Here is a 14,094-nt window from a genome sequence, read left to right as displayed (position 1 = left end):
TCCGCTCTTCCTAATTGGTCCCTTTTTCCAAGAAGTTCATCAGCAACTCCAACAGCCCACCCATCGCTGACCTGGGTAATTACTTCCCAGTAACTACCAGGCTCCAGATTCCTTTCCATCTGGACTGAAATCTGCCATCAGCCCCACCATTTCCCAGGCGGTCCTATTGACTAACTCCGCCACGATCCAGAGGTTTGCTTTCCTAAAGTTCAAGGTCCCGACTATGCCCTCGTCTGACACGTATCCCTTAGACTGTGAACTCCACCAGTGCATGGTCACTGCACACCAGGCTGCCTCCAATCTTGACATCCCCAATAAGCTCACTTGCATTGGTGACTGTCAGGTCCAGTATGGCATCCCCTCGGGCAGGGCTGTCTATTTCCTGTCTTAGGAAGTTATCGTCGAGGCACTCCAGGAACCTCCTGAATTGTCTACGGCTCACCGTGTTACTTTTCCAGCAGGTGTCAGGGTGGTTGAATCCTCCAGCAGGACGAGAGCATTCGAGCGCGATGCCTCCTGTAGCTGCAGGAAGAAGGCTTCATCAGCAGGTTCCCCTTGATCAGGTGGCCTATAGTAGACACCAACCACCAGGTTCCCCTTGTCGCCTCGGTCTCTAATGCCTACCCATAAGCTTTTGACTTCCTCTTGGCTGCTCTTTAGGGACATCTCTTCACACTCTATCCCTTGCTTAACAGAGAGGGCAACACCTCTGCCCCTCCTTCCTCAACAGCTTGTAGCCATTGATAGCCACACTCCAGCCATAGGATTCGTCCCACCAGGTTTCAGTAATGGCCACTAGGTCATAGCTTTCCAGCAGCATGGTAGTTTCCAGCTCCTCCTGTTTGTTACCCATGTTGCGTGCGTTTGTGTAGAGGCACTTCAGCTGGGCTGTTGCCTGTGTTACCTTCTTAGAGGAGATCACCTTGAGGTGTTTCACGCGTGTTTCCATGTTGACTCCAACAACCTCAGAAGCCCCTGGCTCGTCTCTGTAAGACTTTGACTATGATGCAGTGTTCCCAGCATGCCTCCGGGCAATAGTCAGAGGCCTATACTAGTGCCCCGTCCCTCTAACCCTGACGTGTTATCCCACAGCTGGTCACAGACCAGCCTGATATTATCATCCCCCTCCCCCTTCACATCTAGTTTAAAGCCCTGTCGATCAGCCCCACAATCTCTTGAGCAAAGACCCTCTTCCCCCTTTGAGAAAGGTGTCTCCCAGGTGATGCCAACAAGCCCGGTGCTGTGTAGGCCATCCCATTGTCAACAAAAATGAAATTGTGGTGGTGACACCAGCCACGGAGCCATGGATTAATAGACTGGATGCGTCTGTTTCTTCCAATGTCACTGCCTGCAACTGGAATGAGTGAGGAAAAAATAACCCGCGTCCCAGATTCCCTCACCAACCTTCCCAAGGCTCTGAAGTGCCCCTTGATTGCTCTTGGTCTGTGAGTCGCAGCTTCCTCTCCACCTAAAAGGAAGATCAATAATGGGTAGTAGGCTGAGGACTGTATCAAGCGAGGAAGTTTCCTGGTGATGTCCTTCACCCAGGCTCCAGAAAGACAGCAGACTTCTCTATGAGGAGGATCTACCCGGCATATTGGACCCTCTCATAGTACCCGGCATATTCCCTCTCAGGTCTCCAACAAGGAGACCTACAACAAAGGAGTCACCAACGAGCATAACCCTTCTTTTCTTCCTTGGGGTTGTGGTTGTGATACGGGCGGTACACCATTCTGACTGTGGAGACATCTCTGGTGTGGATTGCCCATCATCCACATCCTCATTTGACTGACCTTCCTCAACCAGAACCTCAGATCTGTTCTTCAGAGGTACCGGGGTGGGGGACATGGTGGGCAAGGAGGGAGTTCGCCTGCTGCCCAGACCATGAATTTCCCTCCATTCACTCTTTTCATTTAGGCTTCTGCCTTCTGCCTGACAGGGCAGGATACAGGGGTCCCTGGATCCCGGTGACTTTCTGATAGGTGCTCCTGCTTCTGTTTCAAGGAGGGCAGAGCCTGGCTCCACCAGTCCTTTTCTTGTTCAGCCTCCCTAATGCTCCTTAACCTTTCGACTTCCTCTCACAGCTCTGACACCAGGCTGAGCAGATGGTTCACCTGTTCACAACGCACACAGCAGCTGTTACAGCTGCCCCGCGTTACCAGTGAAAGGCTCTGGCACCCCCTGCAGCCTGTGACCTGGACGGCTGTATGTTCCTGTGGGAGCTCTCTCAGGGTTCCCACATCCATCCTGGCTAAGGTTGAGAGCACGACCTTCTGCCGGGTGGAGAGCAGAGCTAAACTCCATCCGAGAGGGTGATGACCGCCTTGTTGTGGTGCTCCCAGGTGACGCCCTGGGTGATGCCCATGTGCTGCGTGCTTACTCAGTGCGCAGTGACCAGGTCGCTGTGCTCCCAAAAGGCTTCTTTTATGAGGGGGGAAGTGGTCCCAGCGAGTACGCCTCCTTTAGATCTGCCGCCCGTGCTGCTGGCTCTGCCCACAGCTCCTCAGCAGACCACCCACGAGCGGCCAGTTTCCGGCACAGGCTGGCCCCTTTTCCTCACTTCAAAAAGCCCCCAAAGGAGCCCCTCGCTGGCCCTTTTTGCCATGATTCCCTTCCCCAGTGCGGACTTCCCTGCACAGAGATGGTCACCTCAGCGACTTTCTGTGTGTGCAATTCAATTTAGAAAACTATTGTAAGTCTTGTGGTTGCGAGTGTCTGATTTAATTCAGGAAAGTGTCGTACCTGTCCCGTGAACCTTTCCTTTTTTGAATCTTTAAATATGTCACTGTGGTGGTTATAGCAAATTTTGATAAATCACTTTGAGAACTGGCAAATGATGAAGTATTGTTAGAATCATATGACTTAACCCCGTGTTACTAAATCTGAATTTGGTGCCACCTCAAAGTGGGGCAGGATCCCAAATCAACATTCACAACGAGACTGGACATGAGGAGAAGGAAATGTCCCATGAAGGACACTGCTGTGACTGCTGAGGTCACCCAGAGGGAGCCTGGATCAGCGCAACGCTGGGTGTTCCAAGGACCAGGCAGGGAGGAAGAAGAGCTGTCAGGAAAGGCGAGGAGATGCCCCAGTGGGAGCAAGGGGAGGAAAGAGGTTGGGTGTCCACAGCCCGCAGGTCTTTGTCCCCTTGGCTGTGGCTGTTGTCTTTGCTACCAAGGCCTGAAAGGAGACACCTTAATCTCATGGAACCGGGGCCTCACTGCTTCCTCGCACCCCCCATGGAGGCCAGGAGGTGTGGTGCCGTTGTCCTTCACTTGGCATTGCCTACCCCACACCTCACTGCCCCAGAAGGAGCCCTGAGCCAGTGTGAGGGACAGGATCCCCCTTCCCAGGGCTGGCCGCTTGGCAGGATAAAATACATCAAGGCTTTACTCAGCATCAGCTCCACCTGCACAGTGCCTTTGCCTCCCTGTAATCACAGCCTCCAGTTGCCTGCTCGAACAAATCCATGGGGAGGCTTGGTCTGTCATGGCCCTCAGTGGGGACAATTAATGCTCCAAGACACTTTGGCGTTTGCTTCGGACTTGAATTCCTGCACAGGTTGTTCAAGCTCCTCCCAGTATCTGGCATTCCTGGGCTCAGCAGCAAATACCCCATGGGGCTCGTTAAAGTGCAGAAAGCCCTAAGGAGCCACAGCTCTTCCATGATTTTCTTCAGGGCTTCTAGCCTGGTACAGCTCAGTGGAGAGGTCTCAGGAGTCTACTTAAAGCAGAAGGTTTCAAGAAGCACGTAATAAAAAGGTAATTTTTCATTTGGAAAGGGTTTTTCATTAGTCTTTTTATTTTTCCAGAGGAAATGCTTGCAGCTTTCTCCAGCTGATACTGAACCAGAGGTGTCTCCTAAGGAGGACCAGAGAGGTAGCAACTGCCACCTCCTCGAGGTCCCCCACTGTATGGACAACTTGCCCCCCCACCTCCTCCTCCCCACCGTTTCTCTTGGGGCTGCCTGGGACTTGCATTCTTTTCCTACATCAGACTTGTGCGCTGAGTCTGCAGCTGAATGTTCACAGCTCCTTTGCACCAATTCCTGCCCGATTCCCCCGCAGACTTGGCTGTAAATAGACAAGGGATTCTTATTCAATTTGAACAGCCAGAAGGACAAAATGATACCAATGAATTAAAGAAACCCAATGCATTCCTCCACTATATGCCAAGGCCAAGCCTCCAATAAGCTCCACCTTCCTCAAACCATCAACATAAAAGAAATATGTTGGAGAGATTGATAGGAAATTCTAAATATACGCACCGTTAGTGAGTTGGCTAAAGAGACAGTGTGGCAGATTAAGTAAACTTTGCCTTATTCTTGGCCAAATTTCCATCCCAGAGCCTTGTCACCAACTCATGTCTCTAGTGATGTCCCTGCCCATGTTACATTATGTCCTTGTTAAACAAAAGTTTTCTTCTCCAGCAAACTCGGGCAAAACTCTTCCTTGGAGACAGTCTCTCCTCAAAGTCCCCTTGCAACCATACGGTGAATTGAGATGCAAGAATAAACTCATTACAGTTCCTTCACGTTAACGAGCTCCCAGGGGAAAGTCACGCAGTGTGGAGGGCCCTGGCAGGAATAAAGAGCCTTGGAGGTTCAGCAGGGTCTGCTGAGGGCTGTGGGTGACGAAGCTGCTTCAGGAAATTGAAGCGTGCCTCCCTGGGGGCTGGTTGGAGCAGAAAACCAGAGGCAGTGATTTCAGGGTGACAAAGAAAGGAGGCAGAGACATCCTGTGTGCTGTAGCCCCCTGGATGTGCCCTGCCAAGCCAAGGGGCCCAGTGCTAATCCCCAGCTCGTTGCAATGGGGATGCTTTTGGTCATCACCACATGAGCTTTCCCTCTGCTCACCACCAGGGCCCATAGACGCCGAGTGCCTTCCACACTCTTGCCCCTCAGACTCGGCACGACGCAGCTCCCCCTAAGCCTTTGCCTGGACCCTAACCCTAATCCCTCACCTGCAGCTCTCCTCTGTAACCCTTCCCTGAACACCAATGCCAAAGCTGAAACCCTCACCACATGCCTCATGCCTAAAGCTGTTAGAGCGGGTCAAGAGATGGATCTCCGACAGTCATTGGAGGGCCAGAAGACCTCTCCTAGGAAGAAAAACTGAGAGAGCTGATGTTGTTGAGCCTGGAAACAAAAAAGGTCCAAGGAGACCTTCTTATATCCTTTCAGTGTACGGTGGAGGCTTATAAGAGAGAGAGAGAGATTTTACCAGGGCCAGTAATGACAGGACAAGGGGCAATGGCTTTACACTGAAAGAGGGTCGATTTAGATTGGACATAGGGAAGAAATTTTTCACAATGAGGGTGGTGAGACACTGGAAAAGGTTGCCCAGAGAAGCTGTGGATTCCCCATCGTTGGCGGTGTTCAGGGTCAGGTAGGGTGGGGCTTTCAGCATCCTGATTGAGTCGCAGATGTCCCTAAAAAACGGGGATTGGACTACATGACCTTTAAACGTCCCTTCAAATCCATGGCATACTGGGACACTATGAGAGCAGATGTGGCCACACCACTGCTGAGTCAAGGGGGACAATAACTGCCCTTTTCTGGGTGTCCACGGTCCTTCTAACACCACCCCATATGCAGCTGGCCTTAATTGTGCTGAGCCTTTACCAGAGGCTCACATGGCATCCCTCAAAATGCCCAGGCCCCTCTCCTCAGACTCACTCCTCACCTCGTCCTCTCCCACTTTGCCCCTTCTCCTTGAAAAACTTGAGGAGGTTTCTGTTGGCCACATCCCCAGGTGTCTCAAGGTCCCTGCGCACTGAAGCTCCAGAACATCAGCATTTAAATTGCATGTGCAGATGGCTCATGCTGAGTCGTGGTTCCTGTAACAAGACAACTTGAGTAGCTGTAGGACAGCAGAGGTAAGAAAAGGGGTTACTAGTGTCATGGATGACATGAGGAGGGTGGAAAGTGCCACTGTCACCATCTCAGAAACACCAAGGGAAGGACCAACAAGGAAACGGTGAAAAAGAGTTGGCTCTTTGTATGGGACGGGATGAGGATGATCCAAGAGAAGAACTTGACAGTGGAAAAAGAGTGGAAAAGGGCATGAAATCAGAAGAGAAACATCAAATTGCCTTGGTTGGGAGGGACCTTTCAGATCACCTAGTCCAACCATCAACCTAACTCTGACAAAAGCCATCACTAAACCATAGCTCTAAGCACTATGTCTGCCCGTCTTTTAAATACCTCCACGGATGGTGCCTCAACCACCTCCCTGTGCAGCCTGTTCCAATGCTTAATAACCCCTTCAGTTTAAAAACTTTTCCTAATATCCTGTATAAACCTCCCGTCACACAACTAGAGGCCGTTTCCTCTTGTCCTATAGCCTCTTACTTGGAGAAACAGACCGAGCCCCATCTCTCTGCAACCTCCTTTCAGGGAGTTAGAGAGTTAGAAGGTCTCCCCTCAGCCTCCTTTTCTCCAGGCTAAACAACCCCAACTTCCTCAGCCACTCCTCATAAGATTTATCCTCCAGATCCCTCACCAGCTCCGTTGCCCTTCTCTGGACCTGCTCCAGCACCTACGTGTCTTTTTTTGTGGTGAGGGGCCCAAAACTGGACACAGTACTCCAGGTGGGGCCTCACCAGTGCCAAGTACAGGGGGACGATCACTTCCCTACTCCTTCTCACCACACTGTTCCTGATACAGGACAAAATTGGGTTGGCCTTCTTGGCCACCTGGGCACACTGCTGGCTCATATTCAGCCGGCAGTTGACCAACACCCCCAGGTTCTTTCCTGCGGGGCAGCTCTCCAGCCACTCCTCCCCAGGCTTGCAACGCTGCATGGGGTTGGTGTGACCCAAGTGCAGGACCCGGCACTTGGACCTGTTGAACCTCATACCACTGGCCTTGGCCCATCGATCCAGCCTCTCCAGATCCCTCTGCAATGTGTTCCTACCCTCAAGCAGATCGACACTCCCACGCAACTTGGTGTCATCTGCAAACTTACTGAGGGTGCACTCAATCCCCTCGTCCAGATCATTGAAAAAGATCTTAAAGTGAACTGGCCCCAATACCAAGCCCTGGGGAACAAGCATCAGGGTGACCTTCTGCACACAAACATTAACAGCTGACCAAAGGGAGCTTGAGTCCAGGGGCAGCTGGAGAAACGCTGGGACTTGGCCAACAGAAATTCTTGAAGTCTTTCAAGGAGAAGTGTCCAGTCCTGCATCCCGGGGAAGAATAACCCCAATGCAGCAGGACAGGCTGGGACCTGATGTGCTGAGCAGTGACCCTGCGGAGACGGGGCTGGGCACCCTGAGGGACGCCTCATGAGCCAGTGGTGCACGCTCGCTATGAACAAGGCCGGCTGCCTACGGGGCTGCAGGAGGAGGAGCGTGTGCCCCCCAGGCAACTTGAGTCACCTTCCCCTTTGACTCAGCACTGCTGTGGCCCAACGCACACAGCTGTGTCCCAGCGTGCGGCTCCCCATTTTGGAGAAGTGGAGAGGACCTGGAGAGTGTCCAGAGGAGGTCTGCCAACATGGGCTTTAGGGCCCAGTGCACGTGCGCTTGGTGGAGAGGCTGAGGGACCTGGGCTTCTCTGGCCCAGTGGCAGGGAGGCTCTGGGCACTATTGGAATGGCCTGAACCTGGTTGAAGGGTTGTTTCAGAGACAATGGAGCTTTTCTTTGGTGGGAAACAGCAGGAGAAAGAAAAAATGCAACAAAGGGCAGCTTGGGAGGTGGAGACTGGACACCAGGAGAAAGAAATGCCACTGCAAGGGCAGTGCTGTGCTGCAACAGATCACCCAGAGGGAGTCGGGATCAGCCCAAGGCGTTGTGTTTCAGGAACAGCCAAGGACGATGGAGAGAGATGAGTAAAGGCAGTGAGACGCTGAGGGGAGAGGAAGACGGGGAAGCAGGGGGTTGTCTGCAGCCTGCAGGGGAAGAGGAGCAGATGTGGGACACCATAGCACAGACGGGTGCAGACGATCGAGGGAGTTGGCAAGGCTGAAAGCCCCCAACAGTGCTTATGTCTTTCCCCTCTTGGCTGTGGCTGTTGTCTGTGCCACCAAGGCTACCAGAAGACACCTTATCCTTACAGCACTAGGGCCTTAGCGCCTCCTCTTCCCCACCCGGGAGCCGTCATTCTGTCTTTCTGCCCTTGGCATTGCACGTCCTCCCATCACAATGCCCCAGGAAGAGCCCTGAGCTGTGCTTGTGGGGCAGGATCTCCCTTCCCAGGGGCTGGAGGCCAGGGCTTGGCCCTTTGCCTTCCTCTCACACATTCAGCATTAGCCAGCGTCAGAGACACCTCTCCATTGCCTTTGCCTACCTGCCCTCACTGCCTCCAGTTTTCCCTCGAACGAGCCCCCAGGAGCCTTTGGCAGTAATGGCCCTCAGTGGGACCCATTAACGCTCCAAGAAACTTGCAAAATTACATCTGACGTTGACTTCTGGAGAGGTTTCATCAGCTTCCCCTGTGTCTGAGCCTCATGGGCTCAGCACCAAAACCACCAGAGAGGGCATTAAAATGCCTTGGGCTGGTCCTGCTCAGTATAGAAATGGGGGTTGGCCGGGCGGCAGGAATCCGTGTTCGCTGCTCGGGATGGGCATCGGGTGGTAAGCAATTGTGCTGCATCACTCCTGGTTTCCTATTTTCTTTTACAATGATTGTTAGTTTCTTTCCCGTTACTGGTCTATCAAACTGGCTGTATCTCAACCCATGAGATTTTTATTCCTTTTTCTCCCTCTTCTCCCTGTCCCTCTGCAGGGGGTCGGGGGGCAGTGAGTGAAGAGCTGCGTGGTCTTTCCCCCCCTGACAAGGCTGAGGAGTGAGCTGGCTCTGCTCATGACACTGCAGTTTGAGGACAACCAGGACTTTCCCTGAGGTTTTCCTGCAGGAATATGCTGAGCAGCTCCTCTGCGTTACAAGTGGATCACAGATGAGGTAACTAGTGAATGGCAGAAGCTGTAACCCCTTTCCCAAATCCCCGCTGCTGTGGAGCAGGGATGACTCCTTGGGAGCCCACAAGCAGAGCTCTGCTCCTCACGGCACACTTGGCCAGCAACAATGAGAGCTCCAACAAGGGCAATGCAGAAAGCTCCCGCAAAAAAGGACACAGGCAAAGTGTGTTTTCGGGGCTTGAGTTTGGAAGGGCAGGCAATGGGAAGAGATTTGCTCAGAGCTGTCCTGACTTGTGAGTGTGCTTTCCTCCTTTGGCAGTACCTCAGGAACAAAGGGATCCGATGTCCAAAGGCAGCTCCATCACCCACTTCCTCCTGCTGGCATTCGCAGACACGCGGGAGCTGCAGCTCTTGCACTTCTGGCTCTTCCTGGGCATCTACCTGGCTGCCCTCCTGGGCAATGGCCTCATCATCACTGCCGTAGCCTGTGACCACCGCCTCCACACCCCCATGTACTTCTTCCTCCTCAACCTCGCCCTCCTCGACCTGGGTGCCATCTCCACCACTCTGCCCAAGGCCATGGCCAACTCCCTCTGGGACACCAGGGCCATCTCTTACACTGGATGTGTTGCACAGCTCTTTCTGTTTCTCACCTTGATGTCAGCAGAGTTTTATCTTCTGACAGTCATGGCCTATGACCGCTACGTGGCCATCTGCAAACCCCTGCGCTATGGGTCCCTCCTGGGCAGCAGAGCTTGTGTCCACATGGCAGCAGCTGCCTGGGGCAGTGGCTTTCTCTATGCTGTGCTGCACACAGCTAATACATTTTCAATACCTCTCTGCCAAGGCAATGGCCTAGACCAGTTCTTCTGTGAAACTCCCCAGATCCTCAAGCTCTCCTGCTCACAATCAGACTACCTCAGGGAAGCTGGCCTTCTGGTGGTTAGTGCTTTTGGCTTTTTGGGATGTTTTGTTTTCATTGCGGTGTCCTATGTGCAGATCTGCAGGGCTGTGACGAGGATCCCCTCACAGCAGGGAAGACAGAAAGCCTTTTCCACGTGCCTCCCTCACCTGGCCGTGGTTTCCCTCTTTATCACCACTGGGGTGTTTTCCAACCTGAAGCCGCCCTCCGTCTCCTCTTCATTCCTGAATCTAGTGCTGTCATTTCTGTACTCGGTGGTGCCTCCAGCAGTGAACCCCCTCATCTACAGCATGAGGAACCAGGAGCTCAAGGATGCCCTGAGGAAACTGATTGGACATTTTTTCATCAGCCATAGACTGTGTACCTTCCTCTGCAAAGGATTCACAGCATCTGGTGTGACAAGCATTCACTATTCCTCCTCTCCTCCTTGACTTTTCACTTCTCATCTGTGACAAAAAAAATTTATGTAAATGAAGAGTCAGTAAGCGTGTTTCAGTCAGTGTGTGTTTAAATAAACAAAAAATGAACCAGCTAACACTTTTTCTGAGACCCATCAGCAGCAGGGCTGAATAAACGGGAGATGAGAAGACCTTTGTGGCTGCAGCAGCCTGGGGCAGGCTGTCCCAGTGCCACTCTGTCACTGGGGCGGCAGGAGCTGCCTGAGGGTCCCCAGGGCCAGGGCTCTTGTACTGGGCTGGGGAGAGGGAATGGTAGTGAGGGGCTGCAGACCCCTCAGAATATCCTGGGGAGGAGGACACAGGGGCCCACTGACTGCCTTTGCCTTGTGCCCACATGCCCCCCATCTCTGGGGCTGACCCTCCTCTGCCCCCCAGCAGCTGCGGTGCCCTTCAGAGGGGCTGTGGCTGTGGAGCGAGTGCCCAGAGCTCTGCAGCACCCTGGGGCAGGCTCTGCTGTTGGGCCAGCGCAGACTGGGCTGGGATGGAGAGAGGGCAGGGGAGGTGGCAGAGCTTGGAGGGAGCTGGGCTGGGCTGGAAAGTGCCCAGGAGGAAAAATCCTCGGAGTGCAGCTTGTACCGTGTGCCCATGCGGGGTGAGGACTCACACCAGAGTGTTTGTGGTGCAGAGCCAGGGCTTGTGGAATTGGTGTCCATCTCCAGGGTTTGGTAGTGGTGGGGCTGAAGGGATGGTCCTCTGTGAGAAGAGACCAGGGGCTGCTTCCATGCCAGACAGAGCTGGTTCCAGACGGCTCCAAAAGAAACCCACCGCTGGCCAAAACTGAGCCCATCAACGAGGGTGGTTGAACCTCTGTGAGAGTGTATTTAAGAGAGGACACAAGGGCTCGAGTGGGAGAGGAGTGAGGGAAAAAGCAGTGTGAGAAACAGCCCTGAAAACACCAGGGTGAGTGAAGAAGGAGGGAGAGGAGGTGCTCCAGGTGCCAGAGCAGATGGTCTCCTGCAGCCTGTGGAGAATACCACAGTAGAGCAGGTATTTCCCTGCAGCCTAAGGAGAGGAACACAGCAGAGGAGGTAATCCCTGCACTTGGTGGAGGACCCAACACTGGAGAGGTTGGATATTTCCTGAAAGAATTTCAGCTTGAGGAGAGCCCATGCTGTAGCAGGTTTATCTCGAAAGACTGTAGCCTGTAAGAGGGACCCCATGGGAAAAGTGGTAGAAGGAAGGAGCAGCAGAGAGGAATTGTTATGGACGGACCAGGACCCCCATTCCCCATCGCCCTGCACTGCTCAGGGGGAAGGAGGGAGAGGAATTGGGAACGAAGCAGCAAAGTTCAGCAAGGGAAAAAATGTGTGGGAGGAGGCTTTCCAGGCGATAAGGTCTTCCATCGGTCCTATGCTTCTTTGGCCCTCAGCCTTTGCAGCTGCACATGCCTGGCCTGCCCACTTACCTTCACTACTGTCCCCTTTGTACGAGGCCCACACACATCTTGGCACGCCCAGCGTAACGTGGCCTCCACCAAAGCTGGAGCCCACCTGGGCTTGGAGGCAGGGAGGGACCCGGTCCCCTCTGTCTGCGGCTGGGCACAGCTTTTCCCTGGGAACCTCCCTGAGGAGAACTCCTCGTCTGTGTCAGCCTGGGGCCCGGCAGGGGTGGCCCAGGGACAAGGGCTGCTGGGGCAGGGATGAAGGAGCTCAGCTGGGAGAGCGTTAGACTGAAGATCTAAAGGTGCCTGGTTCAGCCCTGGGCTTCAGCAGTGATTCTTCTCCCTCTGCTTTTTGCAGAGCCCGTCTGCCGCCTTCCAGCCTGCCCCAGCCCTGCTTGCTCCTTCACCTCTTGCCAGAGCACTGTCCCTGCCCTGGACCTGCACATCTGCGCCTTAGAAGGAGCCTTCCTCCAGCCCCACAAGTCCCCAGCCTCCCCCTGGGCAGGACTCTCCACTCAGGGCTGCTTTGGGGTGGTCTCCAGCTGGGCCTCCTTCCCTGCTCCACAGGATCGGGATGTGTCCTCTGCGGGGTCTCTGAACGACCCAGTTCCTCTCCTCTTTGTCATGCTCAATGGTGCAGAGTCTGTTCCCCTCCTCAGGCGCCTCCTGCACCTTGTCTTCAGTTCCCAGAGCAGAGGCCACTGGACCCATAGTCTCAGGGAGAGGCACTCCCTGGAGCTGCGGCCTGAATGGCAGCATCCTTCCCCCGGGGGGGTGTTGCAGTGAGACCTCTGATGTGCCCAGGACAGCTGACAAAGCCACGCTGAGGATTACCCACCGGAGTGCATGGCCATCGGTATTGTTTAGTCACACGCTGTCCTGAGCAGAATTTCTAGACGTTCCTTAAATACCTCTGGGGATGGTGACTCAACCCCCTCCCTGGGCAGGCTGTTCCAGTGCCTGACCACTCTGTCAGTAAAGTCATTCTTCCTAATATCTAACCTAAACCTCCCCTGCCGCAGCTTCAGACCATTTCCTCTGGTCCTGTCATTATTCACCTGGGAGAAGAGGCCAACACCGACTTCTCTACACCCTCCTTTCAGGGAGTTGTAGAGGGCAATGAGGTCTCCCCTCAGCCTCCTCTTCTCCAAGCTAAACATGCCCAGCTCCCTCAGCCTCTCCTCATATGCCCTGGTCTCCAGACCCCTCACCAGCCTGGTCGCTCTCCTCTGGACACGCTCCAGCACCTCAATGTCCCTCTTGTACAGAGGGGCCCAGAACTGAACACAGCACTCGAGGTGAGGCCTCACCAGTGCCAAGTACAGAGGCACCATCACTTCCCTGCTCCTGCTGGCCACGCTATTCCTGATACAAGCCAGAATGCTGTTGGCCTTCTTGGCCACCTGGGCACACTGCTGGCTCATGTGAAGCTGGCCGTCCACCAGCACCCCCAGGTCCTTTTCTGACGGGCAGCTTTCCAGCCACTCTTCCCCAAGCCTGTAGCGTTGCTTGGGGTTGTTGTGACCGAAATGCAGGACCCAGCACTTGGCCTTATTAAACCTCACACAGTTGGCCTTGGCCCATCGATCCAGCCTGTCCAGGGCCCTCTGGAGAGCCTTCCTACCCTCCAGCAGATCCACACTCCCACCCAGTTTGGTGTCATCTGCAAACTTACTGAGGGTGCGCTCAATCCCCTCATCCACATCATTGATAAAGATATTAAACAAAACTGGCCCCAAAACTGAGCCCCGAGGGACACCACTGGTGACCGGCCACCAAGAGGATTTCACCCCATTAATCACAACTCTCTGGGCACGGCCATCCAGCCAGGTTTTTACCCAGCGAAGAGTACACTTGTCTATGCCAGGATTCACCAGCTTCTCCAGGAGAAGGCTGTGGGGGACGGTGTCAAAGGCCTTGCCAAAGTCCAGATAGACAACGTCCACAGCCTTCCCCGCATCCAGAAGGCGGGTGACATGGTCATAGAGAGAGATCAGGTTGGTTAAGCAGGACCTCCCCTTCCTAAACCCCTGCTGGCTGGCCCTGATCCCTTGGCTGCCCTGCGCTTGCCATGAGAGCTCACTCAGGGTGATCCTCTCCATGATCTTTCCTGGTACCGAGGTCAGGCTGACAGGCCTGTAGTTCCCCGGATCCTCCTTCTGGAATAATTACTAAATTGGCCAAGAATACAAAAATACAGCATTGTTCACACATTAAGGAAAGTCATAAAATCAAGAGGCTTCTGAGGTAGAATACAGCCGCAGCTAGCACACGAAGAATGCCACATCTGTGATTCCCTGTCTCATGTTGTTTGTGAAACTACATGAGGGATGGAACGGAACACGCTTGTTCTGTGGCCTTTCCTTGTGACGAATAGCAGATATGGGGACGAGATGCTACTACAGAACAGATAAGCGGCCTACGCACTACCCAAGCCAACATTTCATCAAATGTTGATGAAATGCTGT

At 53.8% G+C, this 14,094-nt stretch overlaps 1 protein-coding gene across 1 annotated transcript; it reads left to right on the top strand.

Annotated features, from left to right (window-relative positions):
• Positions 1-9,207: 9,207 nt before the first annotated feature.
• On the top strand, positions 9,208-10,080 carry LOC134509188 (olfactory receptor 14A16-like; the record flags this gene model as incomplete). The annotated part of the gene is made up of 1 exon (XM_063321671.1): positions 9,208-10,080. A coding segment is annotated over exon 1 (873 nt), but the record flags the coding sequence as incomplete, so codon positions are not given.
• Between the last annotated feature and the right edge of the window lie 4,014 nt (positions 10,081-14,094).

This window comes from Chroicocephalus ridibundus, unplaced genomic scaffold (assembly GCF_963924245.1).
Source record: "Chroicocephalus ridibundus unplaced genomic scaffold, bChrRid1.1 SCAFFOLD_94, whole genome shotgun sequence".
Taxonomy (NCBI): Eukaryota; Metazoa; Chordata; class Aves; order Charadriiformes; family Laridae; genus Chroicocephalus; species Chroicocephalus ridibundus.
Note: the sequence above shows the minus strand (reverse complement) of the source record. Positions and strands in the feature narration are given on the sequence as shown.